The sequence below is a fragment of the Haemorhous mexicanus genome, chromosome 6 (genome assembly GCF_027477595.1).
Source record: "Haemorhous mexicanus isolate bHaeMex1 chromosome 6, bHaeMex1.pri, whole genome shotgun sequence".
In the NCBI taxonomy this organism is placed as follows: domain Eukaryota; kingdom Metazoa; phylum Chordata; class Aves; order Passeriformes; family Fringillidae; genus Haemorhous; species Haemorhous mexicanus.
The window spans coordinates 10,220,301-10,243,151 of NC_082346.1; the positions used below are offsets into that span (position 1 = coordinate 10,220,301).

General features: G+C 43.8%; 1 protein-coding gene across 4 annotated transcripts; it reads left to right on the forward strand.

Moving 5' to 3' along the window:
* Positions 1-1,463: 1,463 nt before the first annotated feature.
* CTTN (cortactin) lies at positions 1,464-22,851 on the forward strand. Of its 4 annotated transcripts, XM_059848428.1 has the most exons (17): positions 1,464-1,624; positions 4,402-4,485; positions 4,741-4,814; positions 6,088-6,217; positions 9,412-9,522; positions 10,198-10,252; positions 10,755-10,865; positions 11,676-11,786; positions 12,055-12,165; positions 13,454-13,564; positions 15,197-15,252; positions 15,745-15,814; positions 16,297-16,445; positions 19,406-19,495; positions 19,602-19,791; positions 20,684-20,755; positions 21,047-22,851. In XM_059848428.1, the coding sequence occupies exons 2-17, from the start codon at positions 4,402-4,404 to the stop codon at positions 21,181-21,183; spliced, it is 1,662 nt and encodes a 553-aa protein (XP_059704411.1). In that variant the 5' UTR covers positions 1,464-1,624; the 3' UTR covers positions 21,184-22,851. The 4 variants fall into 4 exon arrangements, with proteins under 4 accessions (XP_059704411.1, XP_059704412.1, XP_059704413.1 ...); XM_059848429.1 differs by lacking the exon at positions 13,454-13,564; XM_059848430.1 differs by lacking the exon at positions 10,755-10,865.

Consider the following 22,851-nt stretch of genomic DNA (forward strand, 5'->3'; position numbering starts at 1 on the left):
AAATGTGTCTTGCTCAATTTTAATAACTCCCACACACCCTGCTGAAAGAAAACTGTGCACATGGAAAAGGCACCTGGGTCTATTACAGTGAGCTTTAGATAATGCTTGATTAAATACAGCGTTTTCTAAATTGCCAAATGTCTTTAAAGGCTTCAGTTGGAAAGAGGGCTGTAAAAATTAAACCGTGCATCCTGTCTGCATGCTTCAGAATTATCTGAGTGAACTTTAAATTTGCAATTTTTGCGTGTTTAAAGGACAGGGACTCTCAAAACAGATGTTTTAACTCTGTCTTTTAAACTGCTGTAGCAGTGTCTTTTCTTGTGGACAGAAGTGATTTATCATGCCAAGATTTGGAGAACAGGTAAATTGGTTCAAAACAATTTATTTTTGGAGCTTGGTTGGCTAAAGACTGAGAGGGAGGGGCAGCAAAATTAATTTTCAGGTAAATAAAAATTGACACTCTGTGTTTGGGGGTGGTACTTTTAAAAGAAACTAAAGAGTCACTTTGCCTTAAAAAGGAAAGTTTTTCACTTCTCACTGTCAGGGTTGTAGCTTTGGTGCACAAGTTATTCTACATTTTGTTAATTTCATTGTTAATAGTAGGGGACTTGGGAAGGAAAGGGCAGTTGTAGTTAACTGAGGTGGCAGTACCTTTTGGTTTTACAGGAGATGTTGAAACAGATGGGTGAAAAGTGATATATAAATGTGGTTGGTATTTCTACCTATACATGGAGGGAGAGGTGAAGACTCCAAAAAGACACAGAAGAGATAGAAGTAATACCCAAAGGACTGAGGTTCTCTGCACGTGTTCTCCTCTAACAGACAGTGGTTTTAGAATAAATTTAGCCCTTTTCAAATATGCTGTATTCGGTTTTTAGGGTAAATTGCACTGCATGTAATCCAGGAAAAAGTAACGGACCTATTTATGACATGAACTGGCTACATTTGGAATTAAGTCGTTCTTGTGTTCACCTGGATTTTTTATCATCTTGCCCTCTATTACAGCTTGAATTTATGTGTTTATCTGTAATGGTTTTTTTTTTTCGCTAGAAATGGCGTTCTTTGGGGTCTTCCCCTCCTTCAGAAGACGCAAACAAACCAGTACCTCATTCCACAGTGTTTTAAACCCCCGTCGTTTCCATTTTGGCATCCGTTTCATTTGGATCCGATCCCAGCAACGGGGGAACCTTTTGCCCACTGATAAAAAGCGATGAAAACCCCTGGGGACGGAGTAGATGCGACTTCCAAAACATGACGGTGCAAAAGTGAGTATTAAAAAAAAAAGAAGGATGTTAACAACTGCACCAGCAACTCCCCTGTGGCCATTTTAAAACTACTGATGCTGCATTTTTTGAAAGAAGGGGGACGGAGCAGCTCCAGAAAGAAGCACTTCTGATGGTTGCGGCGGCTCGCAGGCCGCAGGAGAGGCGGCATTCCCGCAGCCGCCAGCGCGGCCCCTCCCGGCGGGGCGGAGCGGAGCCCGTCCCGCTCCCACCTGGAGCCGGGAAGAGGAAGTGGGAGCTCGGGAGAAGCGGAAATTGCAGCGCAGCAGACGCCGCCAGCCCGGGAAGCACCGGCGGGGAGCCAGCGCCGAGGAGGAGGAGGAGGCGGCGGCAGAGGCACAGTAAGCGCGGCGGGGCTGAAGGGCAGCCGGGCCGGGGGCTGCGGGCACGGCCGGGGAGCGCAAGGCAGAGCCGGGGGCCGTCGCGGCTCCGTGTCCTTTTTTTTTTTTCTTTTTTAAAAAAAATTTATTTAAACTTCGAAGCTGGGAACTTGAGAGGAAGAGTCTGCGGCGGGGGCTCCCCACAGCAGCGGTGCCGCTCAGGGCAGAGCCCCCGGCCGCATGCCGGGTTCAGGCCGTGGGGCCGGGCCGGCCTGGGAGCTGCTCCCGGCTCCCCTCGGCTGTGCCCCGAGCCTCGGCACTGCTGCCCGGAGCTCGTCCCTAGGCCCGGGCGGCGGGGAGGTGCCGAGGCTGCCGCTGAAGGTGCTGGGTAGGATGATGTGTGTGCTGATTAGTCATAGCAGCGCCGGGCAGCGCATACATTCGAGGCATATATTTAGCTTGGGTTTGTGTTCGAACCGTAGCGTTTGCTTCTTCCTTCAGGAATCATGACCACGTGAGCCAGTGAGTCATGAATAGATCGTGTTTCTCCTCGTTCTGCCCTGGAATCGGTGCTGGAATAGCAGGCGGAAACCAGGCTTATTCCTGCTGGCTGCGGACTGGGAGCCCCGGTCGCTGGGGCTGCTCTGCTCCTTGTGGAATTCACAGAGTGCGGGGCTGAGCTGTGGAGCATTGAGAAATGTTGGCGTTTGTGGGCATGGTTTGCAGAGAATCGTGGTGGGTGCTGGATTTTGCACGGGGGTACGTGTGAAATCCTTCTTCCCTGCGCTATTGTTTATGAGAGCTTGAGGAGGAAGGAGTGAAATCTTGAGTGAAGGACCCAGCTTTTTTTCTTTGAAATGTCCAAGCATAGCTGAATGAACAAAATACATCAGTCAAGTGAGCATAAAAAACAAGTACGTGGGGGAAAAAAGATGTGTTTGGCACAAAGCATATAGAAATTTGCCATACATAGCACCCCTGAGTCTACTCTCCTCACTTGAATTCCATTCCTAAACATCTTGCACAGCGTGGTGGAGCACGAAAGATGGATCTAGAACATCCCCCTTAGGAGAAGTTAGAAATAACTTGGACCCATGTTGAATTTCATTATTGAGCTGGTTGGATTCTGCTTTCCAAGGCCTTTGGGGTTGTTTTGGTGAGAGATTGTCCTAATCTTTCCTACCAAAATCCAATCAGACCACAATCATGTGAGAGAAGGCTTTAGATAGAGTATTTTAAGGACAACATTAAACCATCTGTGTTGGGTTATAAACTCATAGTGTCAGAAGTTTTTTGGATATGAGGTACTATTATAAAGGTTAGTTCCTTAGCTGCCACAGGAACTTGGAGATGGGAGACCTGAAAAAACCTGAGAGGAAATATGCTAATACTGTTAATATGTCACCTGCTCTGCTCTCACACCCTCCTTCCCAGCTACTCCAGCATTTGCTACCCTGGTGTTTGACTGTCAGTTTTCTAGCTGTTCTCACTCACATTACCAGTCCTGAAATTTCTGAAATGCTCCATAAAAGTGGCTCATCAGCTCGTTCTGCCAGGCTGCAGAACAAGCCTGACAGAACAAGCTGTGGACTTTACCCAGGGATTATTAGTTATGCATTTAAGAGGAAATGAGTTTTCATCCCACCCACTGAATTATGCTTGTGTGAATTAAATAGCCTATGATAATTATCTTTGTAATCTATTCCTTATTAGAAGGATGAAGGTAAGTGGACAGAATGCTGGTGTGTTAAAAACCTGAACTCTAGTTGAATAGCAAAGAAAAAATAAAATGGTTTCTCTGAAGTGTATTCTGAAAAAGCGTATTCTCTGCCTGCTGGAGAACAGGCAGCTTGTAGTTTGATGTTTCAGTTTTGCGTTCTAGAATGTATTTGTTTTGATTTATGTAGAATAAGCATGTAAAATCCAGCCACTAGCACCAGGAAGATCAGGAATTCTGCTAACTGGCTGAACTGTTAATTAAAAGCATCCAACTCGATACTCCACAGGGAATAAAGTTTCCAGAAACTGAGAGGTCCCAAATCATTAACCTCTTGAAAGTGCGGTATGTTGTTTCTAGAAGTCATTGTTTGCTTTTTCTATGAGTCTTGCTTCCTGCAGTCGCCCTCTGTTTCCCGTGAAAGCCAGACAAGGTGCTGAGTTTGTGAGCGCCGTGTCTCACTGGGGGTTACCCGAGGAGCACAGAGCTCCTGTTCTCTGTTGTTGTTGGAGCAGTGTCTGGGTTGTGTGCAAGTTCTTAGGGTTGTTGGGATTTCTGTCACCATGCTTGAACTCCCTGCATGGCAGAGGAGGTTGTGCAGGTGTAATGCAGGTGAAGAACAGTGTTGTGCTCGCCATTTTTAACACCTGAGGGGGGAAAAAAATCACCTATTCCTACACCTTAATTGTATGCACAGGATCCAGAATTAGCAGCAATCTTTAGAAGTGCATGTTGGCTTGGAAACCAGTGTGAGCAGAAGTCTTTGAGTGCAGTAGCTGCACAAAAGGCACACATTAATTTGAGCAAAGAAAGGTGACTTTGTTTTCTTGAAACAGCAATTGCTCCTAATCTTTACAGTGCAAATGGGAGAGTTAAACAGGTTTGTAAGCCAGCTTGAGAAGACAGCCTGAGCTCCAGTGGTCAAACCTGTTTTCACTGCGAGCACAGCTTTTGGTGATGTGGTTAAATAACATACCTTATTGGGAATTTTGGATTGCGTCTCTTCTGTCAGCTCCTGCACGAATCAAACGAGCTGGCAGGTGAGTGGAGTGTGACCCTGCTTCTCCTGCTGGTGTTGCAGATGTGGAAGGCTACTGCAGGCCACACCGTGTCTGTCAGCCAGGATGATGGAGCTGATGACTGGGAGACAGATCCAGACTTTGTGGTATGGCTTTTGGGGTTTACTGATCCACCAGGAACTTGTTCTGGGACAGTTCCAGAGGAGCTGTGCTGGGTGGGGGATGTGTCTTGGCCAAATAAACTGTCAGGAGCGTGTCCCTGGAGTGGAGGGGAAGTGAAGCTGCTTTTCCAACACTTGTGGTCTCAGTGACTGCTGGAAGCTTTTGCTGTGAGCTCTGAAATGTGTGTTACTAGTGATTCCTTTGGGTTTTTAACTCTCTTTTTATTGTGTCCTTCACAGAATGATGTGAGTGAGAAGGAACAGCGCTGGGGAGCTAAAACTGTGAATGGGTCCGGCCACCAAGAGCACATCAAGTAAAGCAGCTCTCTTGTGAAATGTATTTACAGGCACAGTCCCTGGCAACTTCTGATCAACTCATGATCTCAGTTACTTGTGTCTCCATAATTAAAACAAGAGTCCCTGTAGAAGATTGATTATTTGCCAGATGGCTGGTCTTTCAAATCTGTCTTCAGAGCTGAAATTAAGAGCTGAAATATGGTGCAGGGACCCTTAAATCTTCCTTTGTCTCTGGAAATGTGATTTTTCCTGCCTCTGTATGTGAAAAGGGTTTTTTTGTGCTGTTTTGGTGCAAGAGCAAGTAGTGCCAGGGAAGAAGCTGAGGGATCTGAGCAGTTTCAGTTTGGTACTTTAAGGAAACATTTTGTCCCTTAATTCTTACACTTTGATTAGAAAACTGCTACAACCAAACTCATAAAAACCCTGGCAAAGTAACAAACTTAGCTCTCTGATGGAATAGCAAATAAGTGCATCACAGAGGGATGTGTGAAACCGAAATGATGCATCTCCTGAATCCTGTCTGTCTTACAGAAAGTGTCTAGGACAGAACTTTAAAGCAATTTTAGGAAATGTGTGTTATTGCAAACAGAGGAGACTGAACTCTGGTTACTGCAGGGATCAGTGTTGCTCTGCTCTATTCTGAGGGCAGTGGGAATTCCTGCTGGCTGAATTACACCTGAGGAAGCTTAAAACTCAGGTGGGAAGTGCTTAAAGTACAGACTACACCTTGGGTTACTCTTCTTTTCATAGCCTGCACTGCCCTCAGTTCAATCCTGCGAATTTTAAGGGATCACTTTGGGAAGAGGAGGTGCAAGTTTCCTTACATCTTTATTTTGCAGTACAGTGCTGTCCAGAATGCTGTGTTAGAATTAGCCCTGATACCACAGGGACTGTGTGATAAGAGATGATCCCTATTCTGAAAAGTTGCCATCTATATAGAAAGTGTTGGGAAGAATTTAAATTAGGACACAAGAAAAAAAAAATTATGTTTCAGGCACAAATCAATTCTATGTAAAGGGTTATTAAAATAGCAAAATTCCCTTCCACATTCTTCTTAAAACCAGCAGTTTCTTTTCCTTTTTTAAACAACATTTTGCAGCGGGACAAATCCAGTGTCTCAGAATTTGAGGAAATGTTTTGTACACTGAAAAAATGGGAAGGGCTTGAAAAATACAAGTGATCCAGCTTCTCATTAAGATGATAGTTTTGTCAACTTTATATTTTGCATCTTTTTGAAGTTGCTTGCTGAAACTTCCTTAGTAAAAGTTGCTGCTTTGTTGTCTTCTAAAGTATTCATCAGCTGAGGGAGAATGTATTCCAAGAGCACCAGAACCTCAAAGAGAGGGAGCTGCAAACAGGACCAAAAGCTTCCCATGGCTACGGGGGGAAGTTTGGCGTGGAACAAGATCGCATGGATAAAGTAAGTGTGGATGGGGCTTCCTTGGGATGAAGGGATCAGTGAAAGGAGAAGCCTGGCCAGCACCACTCTCTGTGGGAGCTGAGCTTATTCCAGCTTTGCTCTGGGGTGTGCAGTGGCCCCACATGGTTTTTGATTGATGCCAAGTCTGGAGATGATTCCCCTGGAGTCAGGATTCAAGTTTTTAAATTTCTGTTTCTAAATGAACAAAGGGCTTGGTGCATTAATAAATCCAGTATGATCTTTTTATTTGGATGCTAGGCCAGCTCTTCTATGCATATAGATAGAGACTGTCAAAAAAATGAAAAAAGGATGTGCTGCTGCATTAAAATCAGAGTGCAGCTCTTGTGAACAAACTGTGAACAGTGACAAATAATGCCAGTATTTAAAATATTGTACTTCAATCAGATGGTAGTTTTTTATATAAGGAGTTGATGGATGCTTATGTTACATTGTTAAATTATAATTCTTAGTATAACTCCTTTAGTTATGTGATAAATAGGCATATCAACTTCTGGCTGCTTTCTTTCATGAGCTCTGCTAGAATAAGAATCAAAACATTTCTGAATGAGAAAGTTTCTTACTTTGTTTTCTGTATTCTTGGTAACTTGTCAGCCTTAAATTTTTGCTGGATTCTCATATTCCAGAGTTAATTGCTGTCCAGTTCTCAGTGGGCCAACCTTTGAATCTGAGAAAAGGAATTGCTGAGCAGATTCAACCACCAGGACTGCTCTGCTGCTGCTCTCTAGTGTCAGCAGTTTATCCCTCACCTGTGTCTGTGGGGGAAGAAAAAGGAACAAAAGTCAGCAGTGTTTCCCATAGGCCAGAATTAATCGTGGGGAAAAACATGCTGGTCATGCCCGTGTGAGTGATGCTGGTGGCAGGAGGTGTTCACAATTTCTGTTTGTAATGAATCTTTCTCCCTTGTAACTGTAGTTCTGAAGCCTTGTGGCTGAGATGTCTCCTTTGCAGGTATCTGTGCAGGTGTGCTGCTCCTAAAGCTTGGCTTTAAAGCTTGGCCATTAAATCAGGGTTGCTGTTGCATTGTCATGGTGCAGGGTTTTGCTGCATTTAGGGCAAAACCTTGGTTCTGAGTTAAAATGAACATTTCCATCACTCTTGTGTGCCATACCTCCTGAGCTGGTGTAAAATGTACAGAAAAGTTATGAGGGTGTTTGACTCTGAAATACAGATTACCAAAAAAAATTTTTTTCTAAGGGGGGTTTTGTTGTAATGCTTGGTGTTTGGTGAAATGCAGAAAATCCTGGTGCCACCAAGAAACACCACGCTTATACCTCAGTTGTTGTGACAAAAGGGAGATCAGGTAAAACCACGTAAAACCTAAAGTTTTCAGAACTCCATGTTTTTCGTAAATGTGGGAGCTCAGCACATCACTCCTGATGTCCAGAGCTACCGAGAGAACCCTTGGGAGGCTCGGGAGTCTTGGAATGTTGCCAAAAGCACTTGGTGGCTTGATTTTGATCCATCTAGAGATGTGCCACCGATGTATGAGGAAATGGAACCCGCGAGAATCACTCGGGTGTAAATGTTGATGGGAAGATATCATTATAGGGTGAATCACAAATTTTGGAGTTTTGGTACAGGGGGGTTGTAGAGACAAGATGGAGGAATCAGGGTGTGCCACCAGGCTCTTCCTTCTTCTTCCTGTCTTCCATCTTCTGGAGTGGTGTTGGCATTTGGGGATTGGTCTGGGATGAGAGTGTAGTTAGTGACGAAGATGACAGGTATTGGGGACAAAAGGTAAATATGATATACGTAGTTTTTGTTATAAAAGATGCGGCCGCCTTGGGGGTGAGCAGAGTGCCTTTGGCTGCCGTGCTGGTCAGATCCTTCGGGCAGAGAAGGGACTTTATAGATAAGAAATAATAAACAATTCTGAAGACCGAAAAAACCTAGCGTCCAGACTCATCTTTTGAAGCCCAGCATGCAAGAAGAACCATCCTGCACGTGTGTGGGGGCAGAGACAGACAGCCGACCCCATACATAAATGTAATGGGAAGAAAAAAGGGAGGTGGGAGCCTTCTCTGACACATTTCACAGATACTGTACTACAGAACACCTGCAGAATGGACAGGAGTGGTTGTTTCAGTCAGGAAAAGAAGGGAGCTTTTTTGATGCTTTTGAGTTAAAGTAGTGTCCTGTCATTGCCATCCTTGATCTCCTTGGTCTCTTATCTGGCAATGACTTCATCCAGTAATGCTTTGCCTCCCAACTTGCTGGGAATGTTCCCTCCAGCCCCTGTGTGGAAGAAGGAGCAAACACCGTAAAATCCAAGGTGTGCAGACACCTTGTGTCCTCGAATTAGTTCACCTTGGTCCAGCTGCCTGGCACAGATTATGCAGTGTTGGGTTACTGGTGACTTGCAGGTTGCTCTGGCCAGTTTCCAGTGTTGGCACTGGGCAAGGAAAAAACATTTTTACTTGAGGTGTGAGGCTCCAGCTTCAATTCCAGGAGCTGGAAGGGCTCCCTAGCACTGGGTCAGTGTAACACTAGCAAGGGCTGTGTGGAGGCACTTCCAGGTGTGTAATTACATATCCGTGTGTGCTGCCAGTGGGATGGATGGAGCTCAGCCTCTGTTCAGATCAACTTCCAGGGTCAGGATGCAGGGCTGGGATACCTTTGGCACAGGTGTGGATGCATCTCCTCATGTTCAACACCATTTTGCATGTGAGGAAGATGCCTAATTGTGATTTATGCAGGAGACTTGGGTGCCTCCCTAAACCAACAGCACCTGGCTTTGGTTGTATTTGTATTGTTGTACAAAAATATTGTTGTATTTGTTGCAGTCCCCTGTCAGCTAAAACAGATCCCTAAATAAACACAAGGCTGTGTGTTTCACCTGAAACTCACTTCAAATTCTGCATGTACACCATCAAGACTCCCTCTGTACCTGTCTTGTTTTCATTCCTGTGCTTTTGAAGTGCAAATGCAGGGCATAAAATAGTTTCCGTAAAATGCAGTCACTTCCCTTGCCTAGGCTGAATTGGTAGCATGGCAGCATCCTTGTGGAGACTTCCCAAGTGAGTAGGAATTTCCAGGGAAGTTGGTTTCAGCAGGAGGAGTGGCAGTGATGCATGTCGGTAACAAAACTCACCCGCCAGTTGCTTGGTGCAGTGTTTTGTCTGACACACAGGACTGTAGAACTGCTGTCTCTGAACTGCACCAATTTCTTCCAGTCAGCTGTTGGACATGAATACCAATCCAAACTCTCTAAGCATTGCTCCCAAGTGGATTCAGTGAAAGGATTTGGTGGCAAGTTTGGAGTGCAAACCGACAGAGTTGACCAGGTGAGTGATTTCATCTCCTCCTGCAGCCACCCACAGTGGCTGATTTTGTTCTTTGTACATAAAACTGCAGAATTCCAGTGCCTTAGGATGCTGGTTTGGGCTGTTCTTCCTGCTCTTTTTGAAGTTTAGCAGAAGCTAACACTGACTGTTAGGGATATAAAGTACTGTTTAAAGCAGAGTAGAAAAAGCCCTCATGGGAAGTTGAGATGAAGTGAAAAGAAAGCTGAAAAGAGATGTTAAAATATATTTTTTTTGTGTTCTTTGACAAGGTCAGTGTGAATACTGTAGAATGTTTCGGGATGGTTTGTCCTGTATCACAACATGAGCTACTGGCCAGGATATCTTGTTCCAAGACTGTGTAACAATCCCTGCATGGAAATGCTGAATTTCTGTCATACTGAATTGCTGGACCTGGCAAGGCCAGGCTGGAGCATGCTGCTGGTACAATTTGCCTTGGCAGGGGAGGGCAAAGCCCTGGCCATGAACACATGCACTGAATTGCCTTGTAAATGAATATGGCCCGTAAGTTAAAGAGATATTTATGCTCCCAATCCACAAGGTCAGAGCAGTATGGAAAGACACAGGAACTTGCTGTGCTCTGTGTCCACTGGAGTGCATGCAGTTTTTCTCCTAATGCCTAATACTGTCACAGTTGTCATTTTATTTCTCTTCCAGTCAGCTGTTGGGTTTGAATATCAGGGCAAAACTGAGAAGCATCCCTCCCAAAAAGGTAAAGTGGGGAGGTGGTCACCTTGGTGGGCATGTCTTCTATGAAAAATGGAGTAGATTCTTTCAGTGTGTGGGAAGTACCTCCTTCAGTGAGACCTCTGCATGACATTCCAAATGAATCAAATGGTGGGTTTCGTGGAACAGAGGAGGAAAAAATGAATTTCCTAGCAGTTTCATGAGTGGATGAGGTTTTAAGACAAGGAAATAGAGGGTCGTCAGGAGTCTAATTCTTCTTTCTGAAGTGAGGTTCGGGGGCATGTCAGGAAGACTGGGAGTTGCTCTTTGCTGTATTGCACCCTGTTGAAAATAGGGAGAGAAAGGGAGCCATCATAACCTGTAGGACTGTTGCTTATCTTGTGTTTAAAATTGAACTGAATTTTATGTGCTAAAGCCTTCATAATACTTGAGATCTGAAATAACTTGTTTTTCCCCTTGCTAGGCTATGCTGTATCCATGACAAGTTGCTTTCATGCTGTTTTTATTGTGCTTTACTCTCAATGCAGACTATTCAAGTGGTTTTGGTGGAAAATACGGAGTACAGGCTGACAGAGTGGACAAGAGTGCAGTGGGGTTTGATTACCAGGGGAAAACTGAGAAACACGACTCCCAGAAGGGTGAATAGACGCACATGTGTTAGCAGGCTCCTTCCCTAGTGCTGTAGGCACTGCCCATAGCCCATGTTGTAAAATACTCATGTTTTACACCTCTTGCACTCCTAACCTGCTGAAAGGTAATGCTGGGTAAAATTTATATTGCTGAAAACCTCAACTTCTGGGGAAAAAAAAGCCCAAAATAATCTGCCTGGTTTTAAGGGATGGTCCAGGGCACACAGGTTTGTCTGGAGGTTTTTTTACAGCTCCTTTTGAAAAGCTGTAAATCAAAGTAGTCAGACTGAGAGCAGCTTAACCACCACAGAAAAGTGCTTCTAAAAGAGTCAGCTGTTTGTAGATTAAAACACTTAACAGTGTTTAGAGTTAATATTGTGTTGCTGCTCAAGTTTCCAGGCATATCTAATCAAAAATTGACCATTTTATTGAAAAATGGTGACATTTTTGCCATCTGTTTTCTGTTTGTCCCAAAGAAATGTTTGAACTCTAGAAATGCTGACATGGAGCAGGGGGGTGTTGCTGTTGCTGACGTGGGTTTTGAAATTCACTTGGCCATTAGTGTCTTCAGAATTTTACCAAGGAGTCAGGCAGCAGAACTGCTGGTATTGCCCAGCAAAATGCTGTTTTATTTTCCACCCTGGAGAATGTCTTCTGAAGGATTTCTGACTTCAGTGTCTGAAATCAAGTTTAGCTGTGGATGTCAGTGCTTCTTTCAAAACACAGTGCAGTGCTAGCAGCCCTGATTATCACAGTTTCTCAAGGTGATGATTTTGTTGCTGAACACTTACAAACAAAACTCTTCCCTCTTATCTCTAGATTATTCCAAGGGCTTTGGAGGTAAATACGGTGTTGACAAGGACAAAGTGGATAAAAGTGCTGTTGGCTTTGAATATCAAGGCAAAACGGAAAAACATGAATCACAGAAAGGTTTTTATCATCTTCTTTAAAAGTAGTAGCTCAGATCCTTTTAAACCTGGGAAAAATACTTTGGTGGGGGGTTTTGGGTGGGAGTTTTTGGTTTGTTTGGGATTTTTTTTTGTGGTAAATGTGTGTTTACCCCATGTGTGTGCAGATTTTGGATCCCTTAAAAAGGGATTAATAACAGGCAGCTTATCCCCTAACATATTCCTGATTTTTTTTATTAAATGTGGTTTGCAGATATGAATTGCAATAATGTTTTCTGAAAACTTCACAGATTATGTAAAGGGCTTTGGAGGCAAGTTTGGCGTGCAGACAGACAGACAAGACAAATGTGCTCTTGGCTGGGACCACCAGGAGAAGGTGCAGCTGCACGAGTCCCAGAAAGGTACCTTAGCTCTCAGTTCCTTGCTGTTCTTTCTGCCTGCCCTCATTTTGACCTCCTGTTGCCTGTGTGAGCCCTGCCCTGGTGTCTTTGGGCACAGCCTCCCAGGAGATGACATGGGGCTCCTTTCCTGTGTCAGCTTTTGCTGTTGCTGGGTGAACTGGTGGCTGCAGAGCAGCTGACACCCAGCCCCTCAAAGTCCAGGCTCAGGACTAAATTTTCTGTTTATGGGCCTGCAAGTATGCTGGGTTGTTTTACTTTTTCAGTTGAGCTGTGCAAACCACAAGTTAGGAATTCCTTTGTATTTTCCACAAATAAATTTTTCCTTCTGAATTCTGTTGTGCATATCCCTATTTCCACTCAGGAAGAGTCTAAAATCAAATGCTGATTTTTTTTTTTTTCTTTGTGGCCTGTGGAATACCTATTCCTGTGAAATACTTGGTTCCCAGTAAAAATACAACTTCCTGTAAAATGCAGCTGTTGCTCCTCAGCCCTCTGCCTGTGACTGCTCTTAACTTAAAGAAATTAAGGTTTTTTAAGTAATGAAATTAAAACTGTTCTTCAAAATATTGTTCTGTTGGGTGCTCCAGCAGACTTGTTGTGAGAGGATTACCTGAATCCCTTTTTTTCTGTGCCATCCCTCATTTTATAGTACACATATATATTTATATAAATAAATATATATATGTAAATGGATAAATATATATATGTAAGTGGCTGCTCCCTAGGCAGCAGTAGGGAATGATCAGCTCTTAGCTGAAACCTTTTCTCCCTCAAGCTGTGTGGCAGTAGGAACATTCCTCTTTCCTTTAAGGAGTATCTGGAGGGTGGTCTCTGTGGGGTCCATCCTCACACCTCTTTAAAAGTCAGCTCTCTGTACAAATGTTAACCATGCTGATGAAGGAACCTCATTTGATTCTCTTGTACTGTTTTGGTGTTTATTTTGTTTTTTCTCTTGTATCTATTGTTGTTGTGTTTGGATGAACAAATTACCTGTGTACCTGTGTTTGTACCTTTGTTCAAATGTAAGTGCATCATGCAGTATGGATGAAAAACGTTGAGAAATGCTTTTTTTCTGTGACTTCAGAATGGTGTTCTGATATCTGATAAATAATCTCAAGTTGAGACTTTTTTCAATTTACTTTTGCAGAAGTGTCTTGATGTATTTCTTTATTTTTTCACCATCCAAAATTGCTGATAATTGAAAATATTGCAGAAATTATTTTGAGTGTCTCTGACTGAACTTTATTTCCCTGCCTTGGTTTTAACATATCCCATGTGGCTTTTTCAGACTATAAGAGTGGTTTCGGAGGGAAATTTGGTGTACAGACAGAAAGGCAGGACCCATCTGCTGTGGGGTTTGATTACAAGGAGAAACTAGCCAAGCATGAATCTCAACAAGGCACCGTTTTCACTTGTTACTTTCTTACTAGTGCAGCCACTTCTCACACAGTCTGAAATAGTTCTCTGAGCAGATCAATGCCAGGAATGTGCAGACACTTAATGCGCTTCTATTCTTCCACCATCCAGCTGTTTTCTTTATTCTACCCTTAAAATATTACCTCAAGCAAGCCTGTGTTCAGGAAACACCCAGTGTTTAGTCAACAGCTCTGCAAAGTCCTGAATTAGTTATAGCTGTACATGCATGGGAATAATGACATTATTGTTAGTATGATGTTAATGAAATCAGTTTTAGAGACTAAATATAAGGTTTTGCCTGGGTAAATTAGTGGAAAAATAGTCAGATAACAACCATGCACGTAGCCATTAACAAGAAATGGGCTGTGGCAAGATCATTTCAAAATGATTGTAGTCTTTGAAAGAAGTAGGGAATGTTTGTTCTTGGGCAAGCAAATGCTGTTAGAATGCTCTGTTTATTCATTGTGAAATAGTTGGGGTACAACCCACGAACTCCTGGTTTTCCATTATCTTAAAGTGAGGAGTCTGGAGCAGGAAAATGTAAGTGTAGTATATTTATTCTGGCTGAAAATACGTACAAAGCTGAAGAAAATGAGGTTGTTCGTTGATAGCTGGCTTTTTCCTGTGCTATAGTGACACATATTCAGACTTTTAGACCCCGAGTGCAAGCACTGCAATGGCTGGCAGGGAGAGCCAGGGGTTTGGAGGCTGAGAGGTGAAGGGATGGATTCCAGGGATGGATAGGAAACATGGGCAGTGCAAGGGCACATTACTACAGCTCACACACCACAAAGAAGTCTTTTTCCAGTCACACACTCTTGCTGCTGCTGTTGTGCTGTTCTGGTGCTCCTCAAATGTTCCCATGAGAGCAGAAACCCTGGGTCTGGGTTTGTTTGTTGTTTTTATCAATGTCAATGTGGAGTGGATTTGGGAGAGTGACAAGTGCTGAGGGCAGCACCAGCTGGGAGGAAGAGTGTGTAGCTCAGGGCTAGTGTGGGATAGCACAGCCACCCCATTTCTCTGCTGGTGAGTTGCTTAGGCAGCTAAAGCTGGCCTATGTAATTTCCCTTTTCTGTGTGTAGAGCAGGAGTTACCACCAATGGCTTTAATATTCACCAGCTGAGTATCTCAACCAAAACCACTGGAATGAGAAAATTGTTACATTTTCCTGCCATTCATGAAGAGGGAAAAAAAGGCCAAAACCAAAACACCTTTTTGGTCACCGGAGACTCCTTTGAGCAAAGCAAAATGGCTCAGGCTCCATGATTCCTGCAGAGGGCTCAGGATTGGTGCTGTCAAAAGCTGTGTTACAGAAGTGATGCATCAGGAGGGCTCCTCTCTTACTCCTTGCTTGATACCTGTTCCATCCTCAGCTTTGTGTTTACTCAGGGAATGCATGTGGCCCACAGTCTCTCTTTTGCTGGTGTTCCGGAGGGCTCTCGGGCTTCTGTGTCTTCTCTGCATTGTGGCCAAGTTGCATTTTCTCTGGTGGCTGTCACTGGCTCTGCATGAGGCTGAAATGGCTCTTTGCACCTGAGGTGGCTGTTTGCAAGGGGGCAGCAAGGGGGGAGTGGCACCCAACTCCCTGCTCTGACCTTTTTTGTCCTGCTTTTAGATTATTCCAAAGGATTTGGAGGCAAGTATGGTGTCCAGAAAGATCGGATGGACAAGGTAAGTTGCTTCAAAGAGCCATGACTTCTGACCAGGCAGAGCAGCCTGGTTAGATCTGCATTGCTCAGCTCTCTATTTCTGGACACTTCTCCAGTCTAAGGGCAGAGTTTTGTGCTTTTCTAGGCCTTTAAAAAGCAAATTTATACAGACAGAGCTGATGCCAGCTTATGTGGATTAGAACAGCAGCAGCTACACAATGTATTTTTATTGCCTTGTTCTTAGTTCTGATGAATCACTCATAAACTTTTTTATTTTTAATTAATGGGATTTTGATGTGTTCAGAACTGCCCCTGAAGATTAATTCTTTCTAGCTTGACTTGCAGAAAGGATTATTCTGTTTGTAAAGTTTTGATCCTTCCTGATTTGTTTTTGATCTTCTGCAAAAAGCCTTAGGGACAGTACCACAGTAAAAGATCTCAGGCTGAGGCTGTGTGAATGTCTTCATGTCTTTGTGGGGGTTTTTACATGTATCCTTTTTGTCCTCACTGATAGAATGCAGCAACTTTTGAAGATATAGAGAAACCATCATCAACTTATCAGAAGACCAAGCCAGTAGAAGCTGGTAAGGCATTGGTCCCAAATCCTTTCTTTGGAGGTGATTATGTCCAGAATCCTGGATTATTGATGTAGTAGTGCTGAGTAAGGATCATCCAGAGAGAACTACTGTATTTACAGCTCTTTAGCAACTTCAGATATTCTCCCTCCTTCCTTTAGAGGTTTCTTTTCTGAGGCTCATCCGAGTTAAGGAAGGGAGAATAAAAAGCGTGAGAATAAGGAAGGAATAAGAATAAATTGTGTAGGGTAATGGTGGGGCCTGTACCGTGAAGGAGAGGAGGAAGAAGCATTACAGAGGTTTTTTGGAGGAGTAATAGGGTGTGCAAGGGGTTTGAGCTGGGAAGGGAGAGGAAGAAAGAGGTATAGAAGGACTTAGCTGACTGAACTATAAACTCAGAGGGCAGAAAAGCAGAAATTTGTAGCAAAAACTCATTCAAGGCTACTTTTTATAGAACCATGATTTGACTTGAATTCTTTTCCTTGTTACAGTTGCCAATAAAACAAGCAGCATCCGAGCTAACTTTGAGAACCTGGCCAAGGAGAAGGAGCAAGAAGACCGAAGGAAGGCAGAGGCTGAGAGAGCCCAAAGAATGGCCAGGGAGAAGCAGGAACAAGAGGAGGCTCGGAGGAAACTGGAGGTCAGTAAGATTCAAATCCCATTGGAGCAGCCTGGTTTCAATGCAAGGCTGGGAGAAAAGGGAATCTTTGAGAAAAGGTTCCTTCTTTCCAGCTGGCCTTTAAAGCTCAGAGTGTGTGTTTGTGCCTGTGCTTCAACTGTGTTTGATCCAGCCTGGCCTTTTCCTCCTGTACTTCTGCCTTTTGGCAGTCCCACATTCCATTTGGGCATGGTGGAGCGCATGAGGGGAGAGCTCTGGGGTCCCCAAAATGCCCTGCATGTTCAAGAAATTTCACTCCATGGTGAGAGTTGGTGATGCTGTTCCTTTGGGATCAGTGTTTTGGGAGATGGAGGTGGTATAACAAACAGCCAGGAGATCAGGGGAAGATAATCTTCCAAATGTTAATTGAATCTTAGGGAATGAAAAAAATTGACTTTGCATTGATATGGGTAAAAGCTTCGTGATTTTTTTTTTGTTATTCATAAGCAAGGTAATTCCAGGACATGTTTAGTCAGAAACTGTATCTTATCTGCTTTATGGAATTTGCATATTTGTTTGTATTAGTTTGTATTACAGGAGACTAAGGCTTGATGTAATTAACTTCTTTTAAGAGTATGAAAGACTGTCTGGTAGGGTCTCTTCCTCTAAAGAGATTGGTTTTTTCTTTTATTTTTCCTTGTTTCCCCCTTTTCTCTCAGCTTATCACCTATTTTGCCTTACGGCATCACGTTGTGCAGTGTGAGCATATGTTCACTGCAGAAATGTGTCACGAGCTGAATGGAAGCTCATCTTCTCTGCATCATTCTAATACTGCCTTTCCTCCACGTGGACTTTTAGTACCTTCCCCAAACACTCCTGGGGTTTCTTTACTGTGCTGGAGAAAAGCTAGGAGAGGAAGAGGTCACGGAATGGTTTGGATTGGAAGGGACCTTAATTGCTTTGTCTTTTTTTTTTTTTAATTACTTTGTTATCTCAGTAATTATGTTATTTCTCTGCTGGTATTTTTGTTGTGAGTGTGGGTTAAATCCAAGCCATTTTGCTTCATTTTTCTTGTGCTTCATCAAAGATTCTGTTGCCTGGACACATTTGAAGTTTTTTTCCCCCAAAGCTGGTATTTAAATTTCCCCGTAACCGGATGATTAATGTTCTTACAGCCTGAACATCTCCGTGGTTAATTGTGGGATTCTGTAGACATAGAGAGAGGGGGGATGAGGTTGAGGGGAACTGAAATGGTTCTGCTGGCACTGTCCCTTGCTCCCAAGCTAAGCAGGAGAAGGGCAGAGATGTGATCCACACCATCCACAGAGAGTGCAAAGGGCAGGGATGGACTCTGACTGGAGTGAACTTTATTTCTGTCAGTGAACTTATCTTCCAGAGGATATGTGGGCATACACCCTCCCACAATGGGAATGTACATATGGACTGCATTCCTTCCAGAGCCCTGGGTACTGGTAATCCTTGTTCTGGTTTGCTTTCCACAAATGTCACACAGGCAAAGAGTGCTCAGGGAGCTCTTTGATGCCTGGGTTGAGTCAGTGCTGCCTCATGATTTTACTGTGCTCTGCTGCCTTGCAAAAAAGGCAGGATGTTCTTTCACATGGAGCATTGCACTGTGGAACAAAACCCAACCTGAGGGGAACCATTCAATTTAAATGTTTCATGGCAATTATGCTGTGTCTATCCTAAACTATCATCTGGATTGCAGACCCATTTCCTAGGACAGATTAGTCAAACTGTTGCCACATTTGCCATCATTAATGTATTGATGCTGCTTAATTTGTCCCCAAACTTAGGTTTGACTTCTAATACTCACTTTGCTGGTGCCTTTTTATCTTTTGATCTCTAGCACAGGATTTAAAAGTGAGGGAGGTTTTGCATCAGGAGAGACTTTTTCCAGAAAGCACAGCACTAAGCTTTGAATTGTCTTCAAAGCTGCCTCTGCTCTCATGACACGCTTTGCTTTCCTTGTTGGATGTATTTTTTTCTGAGCTGTAACAAGCAAAGGAAAGGAAGAATTTTTTGCAAGGGAGTCCTACCACTGTATTTCTGTACTGCCATCTCCTGAGAATCCTCTGGGGTGTTACAGCTTGATGGGCCTAAATTACTGGAGTGCACAGATTCCCATTGCACACATCCTCTCCTCCTTTTTTTCAATGAAGAGGATATTATGGCCCTGGAATCATGGTTTACTTTTCACCTGTGGTAAAGAGAGGCAAAATGAAAGTTACCTGTTGAAATAGTTACCTTGTTTTGTGTCATGTTAGCAACACAGGATTTCTTGCACTTCTGTGTCCTGCCTCCGTAATGAGTGGCTTTCCAATGATTGTGGAATTGCCCTGTGAATCACTGGTGGGATGGCAGTTGAGTGAAGCATGAAGCACTTGAGTGCCAGAACAGATCCATGTTCTTTGTGTCACGGAACACAAAAGCAGTACTGCTTTTATTTCTACCACATCTCTTAATTCCTCTGAACTTTGGAATCCTGACTGTCCCTGTATAGGGCCCACTTCTGCCTGAGCTCTTCGGTCCTTTGCCTTGGCAGGATGTTTTGCAGACCTGCCAGAGCTTGCACAACCATTTCTCACCAAAGGCCGTTCATCAGTTGTGCACCCAGAACATGTGTGGGCTTCAGGTTCTTTAAACTCAGGCTGAAATGGGACATGAGGCCCAGGTAGCTGATGATTAGAATGAAGCACTGAGCACCAAAACCCTGCAGTTCCTCTGGAGATGGGCCAGACAACTCTGGGGATATTTTTAAACACAGGCATGCATATGTGCCATGGGGGTTTTGTTTCTTCCCTTGTTTTTCTTCTGCTGTGCTGCATTTCTGGTGCTCTGCTCAGCCCAGGCAGCCCAGTCCTCCTGTGACCACAGCTGTTCATTGCAGGATATATTGCCTGTCCTTCGTTCTGGAGGGTTATTTCTTGGTCCCCTCATCAGTGACTGAGCTGCACTGAAGTTTTCCTTTCTCCTGGATTTAGGAGCAAGCTAAAACCAAGAAGCAGACCCCACCACCCTCTCCTGGCCTGCAGGTGGCCGAGCAGAAGGCGCCCTCCAGCCCAGTCTACGAGGTTTGTTGGGATTCCTTTGGGACGTGGGCTTTGATCCTGATCAAAAGGATCCTGATCCTGTGATCTCTTCACCAAGCCCTGACAGAGCTCCCCTGTCTCCCTGCAGGATGCAGTTTCCTACGAAGCAGGGTCAGCCTACAAGAGCTCCAGCCCATCCTACCCTGCTGCCCAGGAGCCAGAGGCTGGCTACAAAGCGGCACAGCCGGAATACCAGGAAGCAGTGAGCCAGCGGGAGGCAGAGTATGAGCCAGAGACTGTCTATGAGGTGGCAGGAGCAGCAGACCACTACCAAGCAGGTTTGTATCTCACGGCCAGCCCTTTAGGATAGGGATTATTTCCTTGTGCAAGAGCTTAATGAGCAGCTGTGCTGATAGCACGCTGTCCTGGTTTGCTAAACTCTCAGTCCAGTGAGACTTTCTACATTCCCCACCAGCAAACTTTAATTAGGAAATTAATAAATGGCTGCAGCAAGGTGTTGAAGTTAGTTAACTTTTGTGAGATGATGTTGGAGTAATTACAGTGCTCTCCAGGGTCTCAGTTCAAAAAGAAATTCAGGGGTAACCATTCCCACCCCATGGAATATAGCTCAACATGAGAAGAAAGCACCGAGCTGGAGATTAAACATGCACCGCACCAGGAAACAAATCCAATCAACAATTCTTGGAGTTTGATATTAAAGTGTTGGGTTCTGTTCCTGTGAGGGAGTGGAGTAGGGATCTATGAAACTGCAAGAGTAAGATTCTTTTGAATTCCTGTTTTTTTTCTCACCTCTTCTGGTTATTAAATGAGCTGTGAAGGATGAACCTGCTCTGGTGCAAAAAACTGGGAATTTTAAGCAGGCCCCTTTCTGCCCCCCCGGCATGCCACCACTTGTATTAATTATTGTCTCCCACAGTGATCTTGAGCTCAGCTGTCCTGTCACATTTTACAGAAGCAGTACAGGGCTGATTGCTTTTATGTAGTCCCGTACTCAATGTCTCTTGTAAATGCTTCTTTTCATGCTTCAGTTGTGTGTGATTGAGGGAATAAGTCCATGCAGAAGGAATGTCAGCACTGCTGAAACCTAGCATGGGTTGTTGTCTGCTTCCTGTGTGGGTTAGCAGTGCAATTGAAGGAGAAGCACCACAGAAAGGAACCGAGGGTGATAATGTATTTCATATTTTAATTGTTCTCCCCTTCTCTCTTCAGAAGAAAATGCGTATGATGAGTATGAAAATGAACTTGGGATCACAGCCATAGCCCTTTACGATTACCAAGCTGGTGAGTAAAGCTCTTGTTTTCACCCTTTGGCTTTGAAAACTCTGTTCTGCATGAGATAAATCTGGATTTTTCCTTTGCCTTTCTATGTCTCTTGTGGTGGCAAATGAAAAGTCAGGGATTTGGGAGGTTTAACAAGAGCGCAGATTGCAGATTCCTGGGTGCGGATTGCAGATTACTGGGTGCTGTTTGTGGGACTGGTGGCAATTTCCAAGGAGCTCTTCCACCCAAGTGCTGGGGCTGATGTGAGCCCTTGGCAGGGTGGATGCTGACTCTATTGGGCTCTCCCTGCAGCTGGTGACGACGAGATCTCCTTCGACCCCGACGACATCATCACCAACATCGAGATGATCGATGACGGCTGGTGGAGAGGGGTCTGCAAGGGCCGCTACGGCCTCTTCCCCGCCAACTACGTGGAGCTCAGGCAGTAGGGACTCCTGCTGCTGCTCATGCCTTAATTCCCCAGCCCACACACCACTTCACACACTACAGACAGACCACGAGGCTTTCCCGAGGATGGAGGGGGTATATGCATATGGCTTTTATATTTAATACTTTGCTGATGCTTTTTAAAACACTTATGCCACAGAAATCGCTAATATATTGTAACTACTCTGTCTTTCACCGAGGCTCTTGGGATTTATTTTCACCTGGAAACGTTTCTGCTCTGCCAAATTAGCCAAGCCTTTTGGAGGACAGGTAGTTGTCTGCTGTAATATTGCATGTTTTACTCCTAAGTGAGCAGATTTAGTCAAGTGTTCAAGTCTAGTTAGTCTTCCACAAAGCGTTTGCAGCTGAGAAAGTCATAGCTATGCAGGCTGTGTGCATTTCCACCAAGTGGAGAGGACTGGGGAGGTGCAGAGTTGGTTTTTTCCTTATTTTCCTTTTTTTCTTTTTCTTTTTACTTTTTTCTTTTCTTTTCCAGATAGTGCTTGAAAAAAATGAAGAAAATATTTTACAGTTGCAGTTAATCAAATACTGCCCAATATTTATGGAATATAAATGTTATGAAGGAAACAGTCTGGTACTTTTTCCTTCTCCTTTAAAGTGTAGGTTTTTTTGGCTCTTAAATTAATTTTTTTTTTCTTCTTTTGTAATTATTTTTTCTTGGTCCTGCTCCTCCTGCTCATGTTATCCCAGAGGAGGGCTGCAAACTCTCTAGCACTGATTGTCCCAAATTCCTTCACCCTTTTGTTTTTGCTTCACCCTCCTCTTTTCCCAGGAAAACTTGGAAAAGTTACTGTGCAAATGTTAAGTCACCCAAGGGGATTCCTGCTTTTTCAGAAGGAAACTGGCATCCAGATCTGCAGGAATATTCCCATTGTTTTAAACGGGAGGAAAAGGCAGGAGGGGTGGGATTGCAGTTGTGTTCTGTGTGCAGTGCGTCCCTGCTCACACAAGGAAGGAAGGGCCTGCTGTGCAGTAGTGACATTTTATGGAACCATTTTCAAGTCAAGGAATGTTAATGATTGGATTTGAAACCCATGTAAATGATCTCCATTTTTAAACCAGACAAGAGACTTTTTTTTTTGTACGTTCAAGAGAAACTGCCGGTACTGTTCTGCTAAACAACACAATTAAACTGTTTGGTTTTTGGGGTTTTTTTTTTGCCAAAACTGAAATTCCTGTCACTGTAGAAAGCTGACCACTGCAGATTTAGGGTCCCTACCAAAGATAGCAAGTTGCATCCAATAGTGCACATGTTCAGTGTCTGTACTGTCTGTTTCCACCTTCTGATCAAAAGGAAAATGTCAAAATCTGGTGTAATAGCCAAGAGAGAAGGCAAAGACTTCTTATCAGATCTAAATTTGGACCAATGAAATATGGAAGGCCTGTACAAAATGGTAAATTGTATAGAGTATCAAGGGAGAAGGCATCCTGTTGAACCAGTTCTTGGATGGTTGGGACAATCCTTCATGAATGTCACATGTGTGTCATGATTATTGCTATCTTTTTCTCCTTTCCATGGTCTCATATCTGTGTTGTATTTGCATTACTAGGGTTGGGTTTTATATGCAGTTTATTTTATCCAATTTTAGAACACCTCATAGGGATATGATTTTTGTAAATTAAATATTCAATAAACTTTTTGAACCATT